General features: G+C 41.3%; 1 protein-coding gene across 7 annotated transcripts in view; it reads left to right on the top strand.

The window, feature by feature from the left end:
- The window catches only part of LOC122541788 (paladin-like), a 246,748-nt gene that overhangs the window by 91,275 nt on the left and 130,490 nt on the right, over positions 1-24,983 (top strand). For all 7 annotated transcript variants that reach the window (XM_043678764.2, XM_043678763.2, XM_087982494.1 and 4 more), the window contains 5 exons: positions 2,967-3,071; positions 7,026-7,121; positions 8,535-8,669; positions 19,185-19,295; positions 23,047-23,226. In XM_043678764.2, the coding sequence (XP_043534699.2) occupies positions 2,967-3,071; positions 7,026-7,121; positions 8,535-8,669; positions 19,185-19,295; positions 23,047-23,226 (627 nt within the window). The remainder of the gene's footprint in view (positions 1-2,966; positions 3,072-7,025; positions 7,122-8,534; positions 8,670-19,184; positions 19,296-23,046; positions 23,227-24,983) is intronic.

Raw genomic sequence — 24,983 nt, 5'->3', positions numbered from 1 at the left:
GATATGGAAGGATCCCTTGGGGCCTTGGAGGGAAGTAAGGGGGGAGGTGTGGGCGCAAGTTTTGCATTTATTGCGGTTGTAGGGAAAGGTACCGGGAGTGGAGGTTGGGTTGGTGGGGGGTGTGGACCTGACGAGGGAGTCACGGAGGGAGTGGTCTTTTCGGAACGCTGATAGGGGAGGGGAGGGAAATATATCCCTGGTGGTGGGGTTCGTTTGGAGGTGGCGGAAATGACGACGGATGATACGATATATATGGAGGTTGGTGGGATGGTATGTGAGGACGAGTGGGGTTCTGTCCTGGTGGCGATTGGAGGAGCGGGGCTCAAGGGCGGAGGAGCGGGAAGTGGAGGAGATGCAGTGGAGAGCATTGTCGATCACGTCTGGGGGGAAATTGCGGTCTTTGAAGAAGGAGGTCATTTGGGTTGTACAGTGTTGGACTGGTCCTCCTGGGAACAGATGCGGCGGAGACAAAGGAATTGGGAATATGGGATGGCGTTTTTACAGGGGGCAGGGTGGGAGGAGGTGTAGTCTACTACCTACAACATTCATCCAGCAGTGTGTACCATCTACAGAATGCACTGCAGAAATTTACCAAGGCCTCTTCAACATCACCTTCAAACCCTTGGCTGCTACTATTTAGAAGGCTAAGTGCAGCAGGTTTGTGGGACCACCACCACCTGCAAGTTCTCCTCCAAGCCACTCACCAGTCTAAAGTGGAAATATGTTGTTGCTGGTCCAAATTCTGAAACTTCCTCTCTCACATCATCATGGATATCGTCCAGACACACTGCAATGGCTGAAGAAGGTGGCTCACCACCACGTTTTTAAGGGAAATTTGGAATGATCAATAACTGTTGATCTAATCAATACGGAGCACATTCTATGATCAAATAAATGAAATAAATTCACAACTGTCTTGGTAGCACTTTCCAAAAAAACCCTCCTTCTTTGAGTGAAGAAGTTTCTGCTCATCTCCGTTTTAAGTGTCCTACAGTGGATGAAAGTCAATGTTACTTATTATTTCCCATGGTCTGTGTGTCATCCCCCACTGAGGCATTTAGTAGAGTGACAGAGCGTGGATTTTCTTGAATCACATCACTATGTTTCTTTCAATGAGAGTTGAAAGTGTAATATAAATGTGTGTGATAAGAGCACAACAATGTCAGAATGATTTCTCTCTAGCATAGAATGCTGTGGTTTTACATAACTGTCCAATGCAGTCTTGGGAAGGTCTCTGAAGAAGACACCCGGTTGAAGTACGCTGTTTAAAGTTCTAAGTGACACTGGACTTCAACCCAAAAGTCAACAAGGCAATACTTTCCCTAACCTTGTTTTGAAGTGTTTGAGTTGAGATGAGATTTTGGATCAGATGAAGCATGTTGGTCTTCTTGGAATTGATTTTTAGGTTTTGTAATTGTGAAGCGACAATGAATGAGGAGCGAAACAAGAGGTAGAATATTCACAAGAAAGGAACTGAATGATTATTTTTCAAGTGGTAAAGTGAAGTTGAAATCATTTGTTATTCAGCTGAAGTGTGAGATTGTTTTATTTCTTTTTTTTCTATAATCTTCTACCATTCATTTGGAGCTTCAGGAAAAAAGATTTCTATCACATTTAGTGACTGTAGCCACAATTCTGCTTTCCCTGATACCCTTCGACTCTCCTGTGAGTCGAGAATCTACCTATCTCTGCCTTAAAAATATTCAAACACTCTCCCTCCATCATCCTCTGTGAAAAGAGTTCCATAGGCTAATGACCTTCTAAGAGAAAAAGACATTCTCCTCATCTCTGTCTTAAATAGGAAATCCCCTTATTTTTAAACTGTGCTGCCTAGTTATAGTCATCCCCCACATGGAGAACTACCTTTTCAGCACACACCCAGACAAGTACCTTCAGGATCTTTTATGTTTCAATAAGATCACCTCTCATTCTTTGAAACTCATTTGCTACAGATTCACTTGTCTAACCTTTCCTGCTCAAATAGTTCTATCATTCCAGGATTGAGTTGAGTGAACCTTCTCTGAATTTCTTCTAATGTTGAATTGCTTATAATATTGTTATGGACCAGACTCCCTCAAAACATTTTAAGAAAGCACCCAGACCCTAACTTTGCTGGTTATTTTAAGGAGGAGTGAGTGGATATTTCAGGAGAGATGCAACTGGTCAAATCACTTAGTTTTAAAGAAAATATAATTTATTTCCAAGATTGCCAAATGAAACACAAAAGAGAACAGAATGCCGAATACCTTAACCTATCTGAAAACCCAACAGATTATCCCACCTTAATGATGCTGTTCCAAATTCCTGCAACATTCCCCATAAATACCCTTTGCCACATAAGGTAAAGTCAAACACAGGTCTTACAGGAGAGACAGAAAGAGAGAGAGAGATGGCAGAGGGACTCAGCATGGAACTCCTTCTTCGATGTAGCTGCTTCTTGGACCAGCTGCCTTAAACTGAACTGACTGCTTTTCGGTGAACAGCCAGACTTCTAAAACCAAACCAAAGAAAGCTGGGAGAACTGGCCACTCCCCTTTCATTGTACAAGTTTTTTTTAAAACTTGAAAGCCTTCTCAAGTAGTTCAATCCCAGACATTTCAGGGTCTGTGTCTTTACAACCTCCTGGAAAAAAAGCCAAGGACAACCTAATCTTGTTAAAGGAGCAGCATCATCACAATATCTTTCCTTAAACAAGGAGACCAAAGCATGCTGTTCACATTCACAGTTTGTGCTCAGATAAGGGCCTGCTGTCTTTGGTATTACCAGGTTGTAATCAACAGGAAAACACAGTGCAGTGAACGAGGATCTAATCAATGTTTCATACTTGTATTTTTCTTCAATTAGGTGGGCACAGCTATCGCTCTCTGCTCTTAAATGCATAACATTAAAGAAGACATCTATGAATACAAACAGAATCTAAATGAGGGTCTAATCAATGTTTCATGCTTGTATTTTTCTTCAATTAGGTGGACACAGCCATTGCTCTCTGCTCTGAAATGCATAACATTAAAGAAGACATCTATGAGTACAAACAGAAGCTGGAGGGCATTGGGGAGAATTGCCAAGTTGAGGTAAATGGGTAGCTATGGAAATTGCAGGGTACCAAGGAGACTATAAGATGTGGGAGCATAAATACACCAGTTGGCTGATGGAGTCAGCTCTGCCATTCAATGGGATCATGGCTAATCTGATAATCCTCAACTCTGCTTTCCTGCCTTTTCTCTATAACCCTTGATTTGTTTACTGATTAACTGTATAACTCAGCTTTTAATATACTTAATCACCTAGCCTTGATAACCCACAGTGGTAAGGATTAATTACTGAGAGAAGGAAATCTTCCTCATCTCAGTCTTAAATGTGCAACACCTTATCCTGAGATTACACCCTCTGGTCCTAGACTCTCAACATCTACCCTGTGAAGTGCCCCAAGAATCTTAAATGTTTCAACAAGATCACCCTTCATTCTTCCAAAGTCCAATGAGTATAGACCAAACCTACTAACATCTCTTAAGAAAATTCCTCCCTGCCTCGGATCAACCCTGGTGAACTTTTGATGGACTAACCCCAATGCCAGTATATCCTTCCTTATATAAGAGGACCAAAACAATTCACTTGTCATTTAGTTGTGGCCTAACTAGTGCATTGTATAGTGTTAGCCAAACTTCCCTACTTTTATACTTCATTCGTTTTTAAATAAATGGCGATATTCTATTTACTTTCCATATTACTCACTGAACTGGGATGCTAGATTTGTGGTCCATGCACTAGAGTACCCCAATCTCTCCATTTAAATAATACACGACTCCTGTATTCTTCTGTCAAATTGCATAACCTCACTGTGCTCTAACATGCTTCTTAACTCATTCATACATGGGTAAAACATTAAATTTTAAACTCCACTCTCTAGTATACATATTTACACAGTGAAAAGGCACCCAGACAGCACTTCAATCACTTCAATGTGGAGCATTACTCAACTTCTGTACCTCGCTACCTCTCCCTGGAATTATCAGGGACCAGGCAACAAACAGGGTCATAATTCAGTGAAGCCTCTCCAGAGGTTCTGTTAAAAGCTAATCCAGTAGGGGAGGAAAGTGCTTATCCCTAGAGTTGAGGTCAGTGCCCCACCTGGTGGGGGGATTATATTAAGAAAATCTGGCTCCAGTGCCATAAAAGGATGAATGATCTGCACTCTACCAGGAGTTATAAATTGTCTACTCAAAGCTTCATGCTCCAAGCAGTGTGAGTTAATATTGGAAGATTGCCATTGCAGGGGTCTGCCACACACAAGACTGGGTTGTCAGGCATCTCCATCAGATGCCTCATGGATAATCAATATCGCTTCATTGCAGCTATTGGTATGGCTCTACTGGCCAGCACTTGTGTGACACAGTGGCTCAGTGGTTAGCATTGCGACCTCACAGCGCCAGGGACCCATGTTCTATTCCAGCCTCGGGCAACTATCTGTGTGAAGTTTGCATATTCTCCCTTTGTCTGCATGGGTTTCCTCCGGGTGTTCCGGTTTCTTCCTACAATCCGAAGATGTGCAGGTTAGGTGAATTGGCCATGCTAAATTGCCCATAGTATTCAGGGATGTAGGTTAGGTGCATTAGTCAGGGGTAAATGTGGGGGAATAGTCTGGGTGGGTTACTCTTTGGAGGGTTGGTGTGAACATGTTGGGCCAAATGGCCTGTTTCCACACTTTAGGGATTCTATGATCCCACTCACACATCTGCCAGGATTCACGTTTAAAATGTAAACAGAAACTAAAACTCCCAGCAGCTCGTAACTAGAAGAATGCACCCGTGATCATTTTTCATGAAGGCTGGCATGGGTTAAGGACACAACCATAAAAATGGCTTGGGGTGAACCCTTCACAGGTATTTTGCATCATATGATGCTTTATTATTTTTCAGCTGGAGCTCTTTGACCATACTGAATGACGTTATAATCAGAAACTTTCACTACATTCTCAAACTACATTCTTCTTTTGAAGAATGTGCATGGCCGGTGTGACTGTGTGCAGAGAGAGGTGGGGGAAGTCAGATGCCTGCCATAAGGCTCCTTATCCCCCTTTGAGGATCAGTTCACTGAGCTGATAGGAAACCTGCCCCTGCTGAAGGGGAGAATGGAGATCCATAGTCTTCCAGTGAGAGGGCCTCCAATCTGTTACTCCCAGCTACATGTCTAGACAATAGGTGCAGGAGTAGGCCATTCTGCCCTTCGAGCCTGCACCACCATTCAATATGATCATTGCTGATCATCCTTAATCAGTATCCTGCACCTGCCTTATCTCCATAACCCTTGATTCCACTATCCTTGAGAGCTCTATCCAACTCTTTCTTAAATGAATCCAGAGACTGCTACTCCACTGCCCTCTGGGGCAGAGCATTCCACACAGCCACCACTCTCTAGCCACAATGTTTTTATAAATTCTTGGCTAAGGATGGCAGCTGGCAACATTAGTTCATTTGTTTTTCATGCGGCCTCAGACCTTGTGCCCAAGCCAGGTAAGGACAGCAAATTCTCTTCCCTCAAGGGTATTAATGAACCAAATGTGCTCTTAAACAACAATGCTCAGTATTACTGAGACTAGCTTTCAATTCCAGATTTTCTTGTTGAGATTTAAATTTGAACCTGTGTCCCTAGTGCATTAGACTGGGCCACTGGATTACTGGTCCAGTGATATTACCACTATACTACCATCTCCCTTAAAGGTAAGAATATAATATGATGTAGTAGAAATTACTATATTTTCACTCCATAATGTAAAATTTTAAAATTAATATAGCTTCCATTTCATCAGTATAGAAGTTTTCTTGGGTGAAAAGGCTTTGTATGTTGGAAAGTTCTGAGACATTCCAGGCTGATACTCTGACCAGCTTTATGTCTGTAATAAAATGTAATATTTTCAGTATGTGATGGATATGTGTTGGACTCATTTCTTTCATATATAGAACACACTCTTTTATCTACATAATATATCACTTAGCCCAGTGACATTCACTAGTGAGGGTCAATTAGGAATGTGGAAATTTTTAACCTAGTAGTAAGTAGAATGTTACAGAATAATTTATTGATTAATTTCAATTTCTTTCTTCAAAAAGGTATGAATGTGATGCACAAAAATGATTGTAAAAAATAAAGATGTTAGTAATTGTACACAGTTTGCCAAGTCAACAATACTAATTTATAATCACTTGCCATTTCCTCATTCCTGACCCTTGCCAAATTTATGATTCTCCTGCTTGTGGTGTCCTTCTCTGACCTTTTTCCTTGCCACCTGTGCCGCACACTGATCCTCGAACTCGTCAACCCACTATGATCAGTGACTCTGTCTCACTTGCCACCTTCCTGACACGCCTCCTTGACCGTTATTGACATCGTTCTCTGCTTGCTGACCTTCTCACTTGTCATTCCCCACTCCAGCTTTGTTACTCACTGACCTGCTCATCATGTCCCTTCTTGACCATCCTGTTGCCACTTCTCCCTCACTCCCTGCCTGTCTCCCAATCCTACCTCTCTCTCACTCCCTATCCTTCTTTCACATGCCATCTTTCTCTGACTCGCTTCTCCTTCCCCACTTGCTACATTTCTCACACTTGCTTTCCCCTCTCTCATTTGCTCTCTTACTTGCTCTCTCTTACTCACTCATCCTCTCTCCTCCTTCTTCTTCTTCCGCCCATTCTCCCTCTCTCCTACCCGTTTTCCCTGTCTCCCGCTAGTTCTTCATCTCTCCCACCCGCTGTTCCACTCTCCCATTCATTCCCACTGCCACCTACTCAATCTCCCCCTTTCTTCCCAACCCACTCATTCTTTTTGAAATCTTGGTTCTGTGAAAAGTTGGCATCAGTTAATCCTACTAGTTTACAGGCTTTTAAAGTTCAAGGTTGGTCCCACCTAACTGGCATTCTTTGACTTACCTCACTTTTCCTCCCCATGTCTGAACTCTTGGGCTGTTTTTTTCTCCAAAGGAAAATGTTTATGACTTCTCACTCTGTATTTTTATTTCCTGCTTCATTTAGGGCAACAGCACCAAAGAATATTTTCTCCAAAGAATATTGCAGAGCACAGAGCGTTATTTCTATCTGATCGCTTTTAACTACTTTCTGCATGAACAGGTGATTACATGTTGCTTGTGCATCATACAGTAGAATGTGCCCTGGTTTATAGCAAGGACTCTATGTGAAAGTGCAAATCCAGACATTATGAAGCTTCATTGCAGGAGGATGTGAAAATTTAAAGCATTGATTGTCACTTACTGAGTCCTCACTCTCCCAACTTCCTGCAATCCTCAATTTCAGAGAATGACTCGTTTGGGAGCTGGATGAAGGCTGCTCAAGTTTATTTAGAGGTGCTGCACGCACCCAGGTACATGCACACATGCACATGAACACATAAATGTCACACATACATACATACATGCACATGCCTTCTCATACAATGTCACACAGTCACACACAGTCAACAGGCATCCACAATCACCCTCATGATTGTGTGTTGATTACAAGTGTGTAATTGTGAAGCTGTGTGTGTGTTATTGTTTATGATCTGTACGTGATTACGTACATGTATGTCCCTGTGTATGCCCATGCGTGTTTGTATTTGTGTGTCCGTGTGTGTGTGATTGGCGATTTGTGCAGCATCTCTTAAATAAATTTTGTGCAGTTTTCATACAGTTGTTAACTGACATTAGTTCCCTGATTGAGGCAGTGGTGGGGTGAAGGAAGTTGGGAAGACTAAGTGCTCATTGAGTAATGCTAACGTAGGTGGATTAAGACCACTGGTCATTTTCTCACCTGTTCCATATTAATGATAAAAGCTGGACAATAAAGCTTTGGGGAACTTTTATTCTCTTCACCGTTGTTCTAATATGGACTGCCAACACCTATTTGACTTCTTCCTGGACATGTTTATAAAACACCTCCCAGCTCTAGTTAACCCAGCCATTCCCCTTTCCTACCGCACTGCTATCTCCAATGTATTTATAACTAAGGAATAAAATAGTTTAGAAACAACTATTTTTGTGGAAGCACCAATGATTCTTTTCCTCTCTAGCACTGCCAAGGATCAGTTTTAATTTGTGCAGTCTCTTGGGCAGTCCTGGGTGGTCAGCAATCTTTGAAACCAGGACTTAAATCACAAGGGTGGCCTATGGAATTCCCATTACTTCCCCCATCTTGCCATCTGCACGAATCGTGCAGTGGGTCAAACATCACCCAGGTTGGTTGGGCGAACTGAATCCACTTCTGATGCTAGTCTGGTGTTAGCAACCTGCTGTCTTTACTTCCTCAACTGTCCTTTGGTTTAAGTGTTTTCGAGAATGTCAAGCAAGTTTACATTGAGAGCTGACCATATTTACAATAAAGGGTCAAATGTCAGCGAAAAGGTGTTTCCGGAGCTGCTAGCCAGTGATATCAAAATTTCTATTTCAATTTAGCATTACTTTCTCAAATAAACATGTTTTCTGGCATTTGCAAATGCTGTTCTTTTGTGTTTTGCTGACTTGTATTAACCGTTGTATTGTTTTCCAGTATCCTTTGGCCTTTTCACTTAACTTCAGCAGGTGGATGTGCAGGCACCCCTGGATGTACAGAATCTTGGCCGGTATGAATGTATCTGAGCTTACTGCCCCTTGCGACTTAGTAACAAAAGGCATCAGAATCTTGGTAAGTTTGAAACTGAACATGAATGGTAGGTTTGATTTGGAGACTGTGATTGGCTATGTGGGTGAAACTGAGCCAGACCTGTGCCCCCATGTGAAAACATTGGACATCCCAGATGTAGGGCTTTATTTGGCTGGAATATATCCTTTGAAATCCAGCTTAAATTACCTTCCTTAAATAACCGTATACATATCTCCATTGCCCAGTGTGTGTTCTCATGTAATTTAACTGTGACAGTTGTATGATGCTGTTCTTTCTCAAATTTCAGAATGAATAACTGCGTATGAGGAGGAATCTGTATTGGATGTTTTGTTTTTTGCCTTTTTCCTTAGTCTAGGGCCACTGAGGGAAATTGTCACACCTCCACTAATACCTGCTCTCCACACAGCTTGAAGATTGATCGAGGAGCTGTGTATCTCCCCTTGATTTGGCCAGTGTGGTTAGCAATTATTCCTGACAATCAAAATGGCCCATATACCAGTCTGCTTTGGCAACCCCTGAAGTGTACACCACAACCTTTTCAAACTAGCTAAATTGCACTCCTTAATACAGCTGAATAACCTTCTTTGGAGACTGACCCTGCTGAATTGCCTTTGTTAGTTAATCACAAAGTGAAGGTTGCACGTGGTATGTTCATTATCCATAGCTCAGTATTTAAATAAGTGACAAACCTTCTAGTAAACACAGAGTTCAGAACCATGGGTCACTGTTTAAGGATACAGGCTAAGTCATTTTAGGAATGAGATGAGAAGAACTTGCTTCACTCAGAGAGTGATGAGTCTGTGGAATTCTCTGCCACAGAAAGTGGTTGAGGCCAAAACATTGAGTGTTTTTAGAGGGAGTAAGATATAGTTCTTTGGGCTAAAGGGATCAACAGGTATGCAGAGAAAGTGGGAACAGGATACTGAGTTGGCTGATCAGCCGTGATCATATTGAATTGTGGAGAAGGTTCGAATGGCTGAATGGTCTACTCCTGCTCCCATTTTCTATGTTTCTTTTGTCATTCATGGGATGTGGACATACTGGCAGGTCTAGCATCTCTAATGGTTTGTAAGACCATTTGAGAGGCAGATAAATGTCAAGTATATTTTGTGGGTCAGAAATCACATGCAGGCCAGGTAAGGATGCCGGACTTTCTTCCCTAAAGGACATTAGTGAACCAAATGCATTTTTACAATAATCAATGATAAATTCACAGTCATCATGATTGAGACTAGCTTCCCAGATATATTAATTGATTTTAAAATCAAAATCCAGTGATGTGATGAGATTTGAACCCATATTCTCAGAACCTGGTCGCTGGATTATGATGTCTCTGGCATTGCCACTGCATCATCACCCTTGGTTTCCTGGTTAAATGTTTGTGGGCGAAGCTGAAAAGTTTTACAGTGAACAGAAGTAGCCAGAGGAGTGTGATTTGAAAAGTAAGTAACTGTTTATGATCCAAAGGATTAACTAAGGGCAAATTTGCATTTACATAGTGTTTTTCACAATTGTAAGCTATTGCAAAATTCTTCACAGCCACGTAAATACTTTTGGAAAGTAGTCATTGCGTAATGTTAGAAGCTCTGCAGTCAGATCATACAAATAACAATGTGATTATGATCAGATAATTTATTTGCGATGTTGGCTGAAGGATTCATATTGGCTCAGGACACTGGGCATAAGTTTTCTGCTCAATTTTCAAATGGTGCCATAGTATTCATTATATCTATCAGAGCAGGTAGATGGGACCTCAGTTTCCTATCTTACCCAAAAGACAGCACCTCTGACAATAAAATGGTCACTGTGTACTGCAGTGGAGTACCATCCTCAGTTTTTGTATTTGGGCTCTGAAGCAAGCCTTGAGCACAGGATGTTGTGATTCACAGACAATTCCTTGGGCATTATTGAGCGAAATTTGACGTTTCGGGCAAAAGCCCTTCATCAGGAATCCTGACTGGCAATTTGTTAGACTGCAAGTCGCTTGGGGAAAGCACAGTTCGAAGCTTGCCTGGTATCCCAATCAATTTTCTCCCCTCAACCAACGTCCCTCCCCATTAAGAGTCCGTACACAGAAAATGACTGGAATCTCATGTAGGCTAGACAGTCAGACAGGGGCTAAAGGATTTTCTGCAGGCTGAATGTCTGTTGACAAATAGTGGCTTTGTGATTTTCCCAGTGCTGCCTCATAACTAATGAAGTTTCTTAACATTCAGTAAAACAATTTGTTGTGGTGGGCTTTGAACAAGCCTTTTCATGGTTACAAATCCAGTGCCAGAATGAAAAGTCACCCATATTCCAGAATGCTAATCAGAACCTTCACTGAATGTGAACTGCTTAGTGATGTTTCCCAGTATTGTACAATACAGCAAAGGAAGTCATGTAGTGCGGTGCTATTGGCCACGTTTTTGTTTTATTCATTCATAGGATGTGGGCATCACTGACTAGGCCAACATTTATTATCCATCCCTAATTGTTCTGAACTGAGTAGCTTGCTCGGCCATTTCAGATGGTAGGTAAGTGTCAACCACACTACTGCGTGTCTGGAATCATGTTTAGGCCAGACCAGGTAAGGATTCAAGGTTTGTGTAAAGATTTGTAGCTCGGGTGTTGGTTGTCGAAGTTTCGATATATTCGCTGAGCTGGGAAGTTGATGTGCAGATGTTTCGTCCCCTGTCTAAGTGATAACTTCAGTGCATTGGAGCCTCCTGTGAAGTGCTGCTGTACTTTATCTTCTGGAATTTATTTGGTTCCATTCCTGCTGCTTCAGGTTGCCAGTTCCGGTTGTTCATAGTAGCACATAGGCCTAGACCCAATATACCGGCCACTGCTACGGACAACTGGAATTGGCAACCGGAAGCAGCAGGAATGGAATCAAATAAATTCCAGAAGACACAGTACTGCAGCGCTTCACAGTAGGCTCCAAAGCACTGAAGATGTCACCTAGACAGGGGATGAAACGTCTGCAAATCTTCCCAGATCAACGAACATACCCACAACTATGTCAGATAAAGATGTCAGGTCTCTTTCCCTACAAGATATTAGTGAACCAGGTGGTTATTTATGACAATCAGTAGTGGGTAAAGTGACTATTAGATTAGCTTCTTAGTTTTGGATTTTTAGATATTTTCAAAGCAGCCTTTTCATAGGTGCTGAAGGAGGTGGGATTTGAATCTCCTGATCAACTGGTAGGCACACTACCATTGCACTACAAATGCCCCCTTTTCAACTGTGCGTTATTATTGAATTGAACTGAATTCAAATTTCTGCACCTGTCTCAGTGTCCATGGAGCATTAGTCTGGGACTCTGGATACTAATCTAGTGATATTATAACAACACTACCACCTTCCCCGAAAGGATCTCTCACCTTAGGACTTGATGGCACTATAAGCATGTCATAATGTGGCTAAAGACATTCATTTTTAATTGTAAATCCTACCAATGCATCTAAAGTGATGGCAAAAGCAGGAGATTTTCCTGCAGCTCATTGGAATGGTGTGGACTGTTTTACAATCTTTTGTTTCATTACTTGTCCCATTAACATTTTCTTAATTCACATAAGAATGAGAAGCGATCTTATTGAAACTTAGAAGATTCTTTGTAACTTGACGGTGGAGATATGGAAAAGTTTGATCCCCTTGTAGGAGAATGTTTGGCTTTGGCCACTTTCTGGGGCAGAGAATTCCACAGGCTCACCACTGTCTGGGTCAAGATCTGATCTAAATGGCTTGCACTATACCCTTATCCTGTTACTCCTGGTTTTGGACTCCCTGGTCATTGGGTACAACCTTTCTGCATTACTCTGTCTAGTCCTGTTAGAATTTTATAGGTTACCAGTGATCTGATGATCCAATGGTGTTACTGCCATTGAATAAATGCCAAAGCTCTTTGTGTTCCTATGTCAAACCAACTAAGAATTAATCATGATTTTGCTTTTATTTCTACCTTGTTGGCAACCTACCTGGGGGCAGATAGTATTATTTGGAAAATGCATTGTGTTTGCAATCAAATCATTCAAGCTGAGCTAATGCTTGAAAAGTTGACTCTTGTACTTTCAATTGGTACATAGATGAGATTCCATAGTGCAAAATCTGAGGCCCATTATGCTGATGTTCAATTTAAATGATCAACGTCTACAATTCCAGAGATACAATAACCCCATGGCTGTATTTATTGTAGTTAATTTTGAAGGAGCTTTGCCTGAATGCTTGATGAACTGGCTTTAAGAGGGATATTAGTGGTTTTTCAATGATCCTACAATAAATCTGCAATTACAATAGAGATATTGCTGGTGGAATTTTCTCTGGTGCTTTTATGTTTAACTGACACAATCTATGTCTCAAGGTAGTACGGGAGTGTAGTGACAATAACTGCTGTCAACACTAGGTCTTTTGTTAACATAGAGATCGTTGTTTTCAGATTCACTGTTGTAGTTTGTAGAAGACTGAGCTAGGCAGCTGATCTGTTGAATCTTATTGAGAGAGGAGGTTCTCAAGGTATGAAAAGTGCTTAATTTGTTCCAGAGTCTGTCTTTCAACATGTATAGAAGGCAGAATATTTAGCTGACCAGGTCTGTGAGATTTCTTTTGGCAAAGTTCAAGATCAGGCCAGTTCTCTTGTGAGCAGAGTTAAAGATAAAGACAGTAGCTTACAAATCTGGATATTGATATTGTTATGAAGATGTAGGTGTACTGTACCTTTTAAGAGCATTAAAAGCAAAAGAACTATCTGACAGAACCAAGTGTTCCGAAAAAATATATAATGTGGAACAACTTGATTAGATGGTTGCCTGGAAACGACAAAATAGATTCGAGTATCCCGAAAAATACCAAACTCCAAACCAGTTGAATTTAGTATATTGACAATCTTAAAAGCCAATGACACATGGGTATTATACCTGGGAAAATTGAACAGCTGAGATGAGAACTGCCAAGCCACCAGCATGTAAAAAGACTGCCCGAAAAATAGCTCTCTTGAAAGGTACCTTTATCGATCAGTAACCTGTGAAGCAGAATCCCCAAGAAGAAGAAAAGAAGACAGGAATTCAGAGAAAACTGACAGCTGCCTGCTTTTGAGAGAAGAAGTGTTGTTTTGTAAATCTTAATTGGGAGTTTTATTGGACTAGTATTACAGAAGGGAATGTAAAAGATAGGTTAGAGGAAGGAATTATAAAAGTTGTTAATTATTCTCTTATACATTAAGAAATAAAGTTGTTAATTTTTACTTGGCCTATCAAATTTTCACAGATTACTGCATGGGATAAATCTTTTCTGTGTTGCTGGTTTTTAAATTAAGCAGGAGAGTTTACCCTGTGTAACAATATGCAGCCATTTGCAAACTGTAAACTTTATGTATCTATAGTGGTTAGTTTGGTTCTTGCATGGAGGTAACTGAGAGTAAAGAGATTTCCAACTAGGTGGCATTTAATACTGAGACCAGAGCCCATTGATCTTTGCTGAGATAAAAGTCATTCAGTTAAATTGCAAAATCAAGCTGGATGAACTGTGTCTGAATTGTCAATAACCAGCTCTTTTCCAGGTCTTGTTTCCTCAACTCTTAAATGGCTAACTCAATGAGTGAGAACAAATAAAATATTACAAAGTCATTCTAAAGCTCTCCTAGAAGCACGGCAGCATTGACATTAAATACTGGGTGAAGCTGTGTTCCACCAATTGTTCAAAATAGTCAGAACATGTCCATCAAGTTCCATCAATGCATTGCGTCCAAATGCATTATGAGCAGAAAAATCGATGTTTTGGGCCGGAACCCTTCATTGCTGATAAAGGGCTTCGGCCCGAAACATCGATTTTCCTGCTCCTTGGATGCTGCCTGACCTGCTGTGCTTTTCCAGCAACACACTCTCAACTCTGATCTCCAGCATCTGTAGACCTCACTGTCTCCCAAATGCATTATGATGAGACAGAGCAGTAGCACAGCAGGAAAGAAAAGGGAATGATTCTTACACTCCAGATCACACTGCCTCATGGGACATTTTGCCCCAAGTGCCCAAAGATCTGTGGGTTGAGAATCAGCTGTTCAGTCACACGAAGACTCACAGCAGAAAATCATGATCCTCAGTAGACCTCATACTTGAGTCACGTAATGATAATAACAAGCTATTTTGATTCAATTTGTGTCAAGAGATTTCGACTTTGACCTTTCCTCTGTGGTGAATGAGTTCATTCAACTTGTGCCTGATGCTTGTGGTGAATGTTATTCCTATCAAAGATTGTCCTTACTCAAAGTCATCAACTTCCAGTCATATAACATAGAACAGTACAGCACAGGCCTTTCAGACCATAATGTTGTGCTGAGCATTTATCTTAATCTAAGATCAACCTAACCTGCATACCCCTTAATTTACTGCTGTCCATGTGCTTGTCCAGCAGTGGCTTCAATGTCCCTAATGTCTCTGACTCTACTACCATGACTGGCAGTGCATTCCAAGCACCCTGTGTGTAAAGAACCTACCTCTGACATCTCCCCATACCTTCCTCCAATCACCTTAAAATTATGACCCCTCGTGGCAGCCATATCTGCCCTGGTGAAAAGTCTCTGGATATCTACTCTATCTATGCCCCTCATTTCTTTGACATTTAGTTTAAAAGTGGGTCTGTGGATGTTCTTTTTAGTCATTTAGGTTGTGTTAATTTTGTCTTTTAATTTACAAGACTGTTCCTTTTTCAAGGAACAGGGTGAGAGAAAGACCAAGAAGTTTAGTTTGTTTATTCGTGAGATGTTGGCCTTACTGACTGAGCCAGCATTATTGCCTGTCCCTAGTTGCTCTTGAGAAAGTGGTGGGAAGTTGCCTTTTTGAATTGGTACAATCCATTTACTGTAGGTAGATCCACAATGCTATTAAGATGGAAGAAGTGAAAGGGTGTTTGGTGGTTGTCAGATAGAAGAAGGTTGACATTAGAGAAAAAGCACAGAGCAATGAAAGAAACTGACATATGGAACCATCTAAAAGGTTCCATCAGCAATGAATTATTTTCAAAGTCACTAGTTATGCAAGAGCTGGCACAAAATATACTATCTTGTCAAGTGATAGGTGTTCCCTCTATTACATCCAATCTTTGATTGTTCTCCATTACAACCTTTCTTATTTTATTGGTTCTGTACCAACATATTCATAATTCCTTAAAACCAACTTCAATTGTTGTTCCAAATATATCATCTGCACCCTGCAGTAACATGGAGCATTAGTATCAGAACGACTACTTGGCCAAATTGCCTGTTTTCTGTGCTATAATTTCTTTGTAATCAAGAGAAGCTTTTTAAAACTTAATTACCACTTGACATAGAATCATAGAGATGTACAGCATGGAAACAGACCTTCGGTCCAACTTGTCCATGCTGACCAGATATCCCAACCTTCCTAGAAACTGGCTCGTATCCCTCCAAACCCTTCTTATTCAGATACCCATCCAGATGCCTTTTAAATGCTGCAATTGTATCAGCCTCCACTACTTCCTCTGGCAGCTCATTCCATACACGTACCACCCTCTGCGTGAAAACGTTGCCCCTTAGATCTCTTGTATATCTTTCCCCTCTCACCCTAAACCTATCCCTCTAGTTCTGAACATTTTGTCTATTTATCCTATCCATGCCATTCATGATTTTATAAATTTCTGTAAGGTCACCCCTCAGCCTCCGATGTTCCAGGGAAAACAGCCCTGGCCTATTCAACCTCTCCCTATAGCTCAAACCCTCCAACCCTGGCAACATCCTTGTAAGTCTTTTCTGAACCCTTTCAAGTTTCACAACATCTTTCAGATAGGTAGGAGACCAGAATTGCATGTAATATTCCAACAGTGGCCTAACCAATGTCCTGTACAGCCAAAACATGACCTCTGAACTCCTGTACTCAATCTTTTCTCACAGTTGTGATATCCACTACTTTTGAAATCTTGGTATTGGTTTCTTCACTTTTCTCGATTCCTCCCAAATTGGTGATCTGTATCTCCTTAGGCTGAACATGGACAAAAGAGCAAAACTTCAGGAAGTGAGGTGAGAGTGACAATCTTTGACATCAAGGCTACATTTGACCAGATGTATAACCAAGGAGCTCTAGCAAAACCTTAGTCAATGGGAATCGGGTGAAAATTCTCCCTTAATTGGAGTCCTACCGAGGACAAAGGAAAGATGTTTGAAGTTGTTGGAGATCAGTTGGAGAGGCAAAGTTCTAGTAGTGTTAACACTGGAGTATTAATCCAGAGACCCAGGTAGTGTTCTGGGGACTTGGGTTCAAATACTGCCATGGCAGATGATAGGATTTGAATTCAATAAAAATCTGGAATCCATGGCAATTGTCAGGAAAAATCCATCTGGTTCACTAGTGTCCTTTAGTGAAGGAAACTGCCATCCTAACCTTCTCTGGCCTACATGTGACTCCAGACCCAAAGCAATGTGATTGACTCTTAACTGCCCTCTGGGCAATTAGGGATAGGCAATAAATGCTGGCCTAGCCACTGATGCCCTCATCGCATGAATGGATTAAAAAGAAAATATCTTAGTCCTAGACTTCTCTGCCAAAGAACAGGAAATGACATCACCAACCCAAAAATACCCAAACACACAAATAGAAAGCAAAAATCAGCAGCAGTGCTTCATCTGGAGGCTCACTGAAGATGTTACCTAATATAGTGACGAAATGTCTGAAAATGAACCTTCTAGCTCAGCGAGCAAACCTACGTCCAGAACCTCAACCTGAGCTACAAATCTTCTCAAAACTCGCTAAGACTTGGATAATACCTAAAGTTGGGCTGAGAAATAACATGTCACATTCATGCCACACAAATGCTAGGAAATGATCATCTCAATCAAGAAAGAATCTAGCCAACACCCTTGGCATTCAATGGCATTTCTTATCTCCTAATTCTCCAGTTCGTGCCCACTATCTACAAAATAAGAGTCAGGGGTGTGATGGAATACTTATCTGGATGTGTGCAGTTCCACCACTGTCAAGAAACTCAAAATCGCCTACTTGACTGGTGTCTTATTCATCACCTTCAATATTCCTTCCCTTTACCATTCACACAGTATGGCAGCGATGTGTACCATCTATAAGATGCACTACAGCAGCTCCTCCGACAGCACTTTCCAAACCTGCAACCTCTACCTGCCAGAAGGCTAAGGGCAACATAAGCACCTGCAAACTTCCCAAGAGCCGCACATCATCCTGCCTTGGAAATATATTATTCCTTCAGTTCCACTGAGTCAAACTCCTGGAGCTCCTTCTGCAATAGCACTATAGATGTTCCTATGCCTCATGGACTGCAGCAATTTAAGAAGGCAGCTCACCGCCATCTTCTCCAGGGCAAATCGGAGCAAGCAATAACTGCTGGATTAGTCCTTTACACCCACATCCTGTGAATGAATTTTAAAAATCTATAAACCCATGATGTTGGCAGTAGTGAATGGTAGATCTTGGAATATTGTACTGTTCTTTTAATAAATTAACTTTAGAATTTTGGCCTTCATACCTTTGACAAGTGTCCAGCAGGCATATACTAAAATAGGAAACCACAGTTATTTCCTGCTTCGAAATTAGTTTTGCAATCCAGGAAGAAAAGAGTGCTGTGGTTCCAGAGTAGTTCTGTGAGCTTGCTTTGTAGGGTTAGAAGTTCAGTTCCTGGAAGTGATTGCAATCCTTTAGAAAATAGTTAATGTCAAAGAGCGGTGGAAAATATTCACAGACTACACTCTGACTGCTATAAAAGTATGAGGGGAGAGGCACTGATGGCAAGTCATGCTGCCTGGGACAGTAACACTCAATTTTAAAACGTTCATCCTTGTTTTTAAATCACTTCTCCCCCTCCCTATTGCCGCAATTTTGTCCAACGGCACAATGGCTCAGTGGTTAGCACTGTTGCCTCACAGCGCCATGGACCTGGGTTCGATTCCACCTCAGGCGATGGTCTGGGTGGAGTTTGCACATTCTCCCTGTGTCTGCATGGGTTTCCTCAGGGCCTCCGGTTTCCTCCCACAGTCCAAAGATGTGCATGTCAGGTGAATTGGCCATGCTAAATTGCCAATATTGTTAGGTGCATTAGTCAGATGGAAATGGGACTGAATGGGTTACTCTTCGGGGGGTCGGTGTGGATTTATTGGGCCGTAGGGCCTGTTTCCACGCTGTAGGAAATCTTATCTAAACACTCTTCTCTCTCAGATCTCTGCTCCCTTCCAATTCTGGCCTCTTGCACATTTCTAATTTTCATCAGCTCCCGATTGGTCCTGAGCATTGGAATTCCCTCCTCAACTTTTCTCTCTTACCTCTCCTTTCAGTCCACCCTTAAAGCCCACACTTTGATCTAGTGCTTGGTCATCTGCCCTGATATATCTGCATCTGGCTCAGGATCCATTTTTGTTTTCATCATCTGTCGTTGAATTGCCTTGGCATGTTTTGAATTGCCAAAGACGGTAGCTTAATGCAAGTGGTTATTATTGTAGAAGGCCTAGAATCTGAAAAGGATAAGAGATTGTCTATCTGTGAATATGACACCCAGATGGTAACTGGCCTCTCTGTTTAACAGGTTGCAGATGAAGCTCTGGATGTTCTAAGCACATTGAAAGAAATGAAAGTGGCCAATTTCCGACGGGTTCCAAAGATGCCAATCTACGGCATGGCACAGCCTAATTCAGAGGTAGCTCAACATATTATTGTGATATCTTATTATAATATAGTAGAGATTGTTATAGTGCTACTCACAAGTGCACACTTGTGAAACAAAACCTGGCATCACCTTACCTCAGTTTTTAAACTTATCTTCTCATTGTTTTTCACTCTTCTTTCCCATTTTTTGTACTTTACTCTTGTACACCATTTTATAAAGTTCTTCTTTGCCCCATGTATCTTGGTCCTTCATTCTGGTTTCACAACAAATTTCCAGGGTTAAATAAAAACAAAATACTGCTGGTGCTGGAAATCTGAAACAAATGCAGGGAATGCTGGAGAATCTCAGCAAGTTGAGCAGCATCTGTAGAATGGGAAACAGTGTTAACATTTCAAATATGGTATCATTCTTTCTTGAAATTTGACATGTTTCAATCTAAGGTGCAGCAGAACTGCGAATTTAAAATTACAAATGATGGCCTCATGCAGATCTAGCATCTGTAGAGACACAAATGTCAATTTTTCCAGGACAATTAGGGATGGACTACAAACAACTGGCCAACTACTCCCATGTAGAATGAATTTTTTTTTAAAGAAGTTAGCATTTTATATCGAATGACTCTTCTTTGGAACAGAAGGAAAGTCATATTGAACTCAAAAATGTTTCTCTCTTGACAGATGCAGTCGGACGTGCTGAGTTTCTCAATTCCTTTCCTTTTTCTTAATTTGAGGTCTCCAATGTGCAAAATATTCTGTTTTTATTTCATCATTTTGTAAATGGACTTGGCAGCATTGAGAAGATCCCCATCACAGTCTGGGAAACATTCAGAAATGTTTATTTTATTCATTATATTCTTATATAAGAAGCAAGCGGGTAACTAGAGAAAGGATTGGTCCACTACAAGATAATGAAGGAAGGCTGTGTGCCGAACCTGAGAGAATGCGTGAGATTCTGAATGATTACTTTGCATCAGTGTTCACTGAGGAGAGGAACATGATAAATCTTGAGATTAAAGATAAAAGTTTGATTAGTCTGGATCACGTTGGCTTAAGTAGGGAAGATGTGTTGGGTATGCTAGAGCTTATTAAAGTGGACAAATCCCCAGAACCAGATGGGATCTATCCCAGGTTGCTGAGGGGGGCGAGAGAGAAAATTGCTGGGGCCCTGACAGATATCTTTGTGGCATCCTTAAATACAGGTGAGGTGCCGGAGGACTGGAGGGTTGCTCATGTTGTCCCCCTGTACAAGACGGGTGGTAGGGATATTCCGGGTAACTACAGACCAGTGAGCCTGACGTCAGTGGTGGGGAAGTTGCTGGAGAGGGTACTGAGAGATAGGATCTATTTATATTTAGAAAAGAATGAGCTTATCAGTGATAGGCAACATGGTTTTATGCGGGGTTTATGGTTTTATGTACCTTACCAACTTAATAGAGTTCTTCGAGGAAGTGACCAAGTTGTTAGATGAAGGAAGGGCTGTTGATGTCATATACATGGACTTTGGTAAGGCATTTGATAAGGTTCCCCATTGTAGACTAATGGTGAAAGTGAAGTCACATGGTGTGCAAGGTGTTCTAGCTAGGTGGATAAAGAGCTGGTTGAGCAACAGGAGACAGAGAGTAGTAGTTGAAGGGAGTTTCTCGAAATTGAGAAAGGTGACCAGTAGTGTTCCACAGGGGTCAGTATTGGGGCCATTGTTTGTAATATATGATCTAGAAGAGGGCACTGTTGGTATGATCAGTAAGTTTGCAGATGACACAAAGATTGGTGGAGTAGCAGAAAGCATAAGGGACTGTCGGAGAATACAGGAGGATATAGATAGACTGGAGAGTTGGGCGGAAAAGTGGAAGATGGCTTTCAATCCAAACAAATGTGAGGTGATGCATTTAGTAGGCAAGTCTAATTCTAGAGCGTATTATACAATGAATGGAAGAGCCTTGGGAAAATTGATGGGCAGAGAGATCTGGGAGTGCAGGTCCATTGTACCCTGAAGGTTACTGCATAGGTAGATAGAGTGGTCAAGAAGGCATATAGTATGTTTGCCTTCGTTGGACGGGGTATTGAGTATAAGAGCTGGCAAGTCATGTTAAAATTGTACAAGACATTGGTTCAGCCGCATTTAGAATACTGTGTACATTTCTGGTCGCCACATTACTAAAAGGATGTGGACGCTTTGGAGAGGGTGCAGAGAAGGTTTACGAGCATGTTGCCTGGTATGGAAGGTGCCAGCTATGAAGAGAGGTTGAGTAGGCTAGGTTTATTTTCACTAGAAAAAAGGAGATTGAGGGGGGATCTGATTGAGGTTTACAAAATCATGAAGGGTATAGACAGGGTGAATAGAGACAAGCTTTTTCCCAGGGTGAAGGATTCAATAATGAGAGGTCATGCTTTCAAGGTGAGAGATGGAAAGTTTAAGGGGGATACACGCGGCAAATACTTCACACAGAGAGTGGTGGGCGTTTGGAACGTGTTGCCAGCAGAGGTGGTAGGGGTAGGCACAGTACATTCATTTAAGGTGTATCTGGACAGATGCATGAGTCGGTGGGGAGCAGAGGGATACAAATGCTTAGGAATTGACCGACAGCTTTAGACAGTACATTTTGATCAGCTCAGGCTTGGAGGGCCGTTCCTGGGCTGTAAATTTTCTTTGTTCTTTGTTAGTTTGGCGGTCAGATTTGGAAAAGATATACCTTTATCCTGTTTGTCCTGGCTCCCCCATTGTGACACTGAACTCTATCAATCTGGCCTTCAAAACCAAGACTACTCAAGCCTTCATTGTGCTTCCATTTTTTATTTTCTGCTTTGTCCTGTTTGAAGTGTATGACCTGAAGTTTTGAAAGGATTTGCTTTTAGTGCAGTTGCAGTTTGTGGTTAGATCCTAAAAGAGAACACCAAGATATGATGGTAGTGCAAACCAGAGATGGCAGTAAATTGCTTGATTGACCCCTGAGACTCCACAATACCAATCAATGCCACCCTCAAACAAAAAAAGCATGGACCCAACCTCAATAATAGAGGTTGCTAATTTGGCTTGTGCTGAGGCTCCTTGTTCAATTTTACAAGATGTATATTGACAGAGCAGCTTTAGGTAAGTCCTGATGTTGTGCATGTTGCAGACCAGGCCAGACTGCCTCAAAATATTTTAAGAAGGTAGCCTACATCCTAACATTTTCTTACTTGAAAGGTAGATGTAAAGTGCATGTTCCAGATTTGATGCGACTGGTCAAACTACTTGACATTAAGCAAAACACTATAGTTAAATACAAACAAAAGAAAGAGGAATTCAGAATAACAACTGTTGGAAAACTTGAATAATAGATACAGTACCTATTACTAATTAACTGTTCCACTACAGTAACATCCCATAATCGCACGCCATGGCAAAAAGGCAAATTCAGACACCGATTCTTAAATGCAATGCTCCAGTCCAAGAGGAAGAAATATTAAGAGAACATTCAGAGAGTGTGACAACCAAGAGACATTCACTAAAGTTCACAGCTGTTTTGAGACCCCAAACCGCTTCTAACATTACTGATAAAACCAAAACCCAGAAATCTGAATCTGTAAGAGCTGGCCACACCCATTCAGGTGGCTCCCATTGTTCAAACTTTAAATAAAACTAAAGGCCTCAAGTTGTTACTTAAGTCACCTTCAAGTAGCCAGTTTGGTATCTCTGCCTTAGAACTTCTCTTCAAACAAAGCCAAAACAAAACAGCCTTTTAAAGTGACAGCATCATCACTGTGCTCTATTAAGATAATGGTTTAGTGGCTCCTCTTGACAGGCTTGTGGCTTGGTCCTGACATACCTGACTGATAAGAAGAGGAATTACAGCAACATTTTGTGGGTGACCTTACGAGAGGAGTTAGTGCTGGAGGGGAATGGCCAAGTGTACACACCCCGGGAACCAACCTGCTTGGAACAGCCCATCACGGTACCCACCAACTCATCAGAGCAGCTCGAAGTGAGTAACCAGAACAATGTCTGCTTGAGGTTATTGCTGTAGAAAAATGTCCAATGTGAGTGTTATGTTTCTCTGGTTCAAAGGAAGATTGCCTCCTTAGAGGGAAAAAAAATGAAAGAACTGCGAATGCTGGAAATAAAACAAAATCAAAAATTGCTGGAAAAACTTAGCAGGTTAGGCAGCATCTGTGGAAAGAAAGCAGGATTAGTGTTTTGGTCCAATATGACTCTTCAACAGTACTGTTGAAGTGTTTATTCCAAAAAGCATTTGCAGCTAATAAATTAAGAACAGGATTGGGGTAAACCAGTTTGACCCTTCAGCCTACCCCCACCATTCAAGGAGATCTTGGTTGATCTGTAACCAAAGTTCATTTACCTGTTTTTAATTTTTTTTTAACCCTTTTTCCTCCATAACTTTGGTTAATACAAACCTACTAATCTCAGATTTAAGATTAACCGGATGTAGCACAAAATACATTTGTAGAAGAGCATTCTAGACTCCTGACTACACTTTATATGTAGTAGCCATAACAAAGTTATAACTTTAATATTTAAGCTATGCCCTGATACTAGATTGCTCCCAACCAGTGGAAGGCCTTTTGAAGTGTAGACACTCTTTTATTGTGGGAAAGCAGCTGCCAATTTGTGCACAGCACATCAAGCTCCCCACAACCAACAGTACTATAAAAATCAGATCTTCTTTAATGAAATTGTTGAGGTAATAAGTATTGATCAAAACACCAATGAGAGCTCCCCCTCAGTTCATTGAACAGTGTTCTCAGATCTTTTACTTCTGCCAGAGAAGACAGGCTTAACTTCTCATCCGAAAGCTGTCACCTAAGATTGTAAGACCACAAAATGTAGAAGCAGAAGTAGCCCATTCAGCCCATTGAGTCTGCTCCATCATTCAGTGAGATTATGACTGGTCTAATGGTTCTCAATTCCACTTACTGCCTTTTCCCCATATCCTTTGAATCCGTTGCAGTTTAAAAATGTCTATCTCAGCCTTGAATATACTTAATGACCTAGAGACTGGTTTACCACCAACCTTCCATGGTAAAGAATTTCAAAAATACGTCTGTCATTATAGCACTCCCTTGGCACCACACTGGAGTGTCAAATTGGATAACATGCTCAGCTCTGTGAATCTGCTGAGCAAAAGCGAAGGTGGTCCCGATGAGCCAGGGCTGACACCGATCAAAATGATCTGAGCGTCTTAAGCATTTATATGATCTCAATTTGTACAATTCATCCGAGCGCTATTGTCCTATTGTTCAATGCTGGATAAACATACTTGAAGTATTGTCCTTTAGCCATTGACTTCTTAGGGATAAATCATCTTTATGTTGCTAAATAAATGCTATGATGAGGGGCTTTTGAATATAATGAGTATCAATCTTCTGTGGCAGTTCAGGGAGCAAGACCTGGTTAGAGGTCATGGGATAATTGGCCTAGCATTCCCATTTGAAAGCTGCATGCAGTCTCTTTAATTTTGTTACTTATAGTTAACTTGTAAAACTTAGAATTTGGGAGGCTGGGAAGTGAACTTAGCTGCAACAAAGGAATTTTTTGTAGTATCAGCTGCATGGGACACCATCAAATTGCCCTCTAAGTCACACACCATGCTGACTTGGCAGCAGGGGAAGGGGGAGGTGGCATGTGTAAAATGGAGGATGAAGTTAAAGAATTAATGGATTGTCCCCACATAAATTCCTTTTTAAATGCTTGATTCAAGTGCTATGGCCATTTGCTAAAACA

Source organism: Chiloscyllium plagiosum, unplaced genomic scaffold (assembly GCF_037043375.1).
Source record: "Chiloscyllium plagiosum isolate Xiang-an unplaced genomic scaffold, Cpla_swu_hap1 HiC_scaffold_43, whole genome shotgun sequence".
In the NCBI taxonomy this organism is placed as follows: Eukaryota; Metazoa; Chordata; class Chondrichthyes; order Orectolobiformes; family Hemiscylliidae; genus Chiloscyllium; species Chiloscyllium plagiosum.
This window is presented reverse-complemented; position numbering and strand designations above follow the sequence as displayed.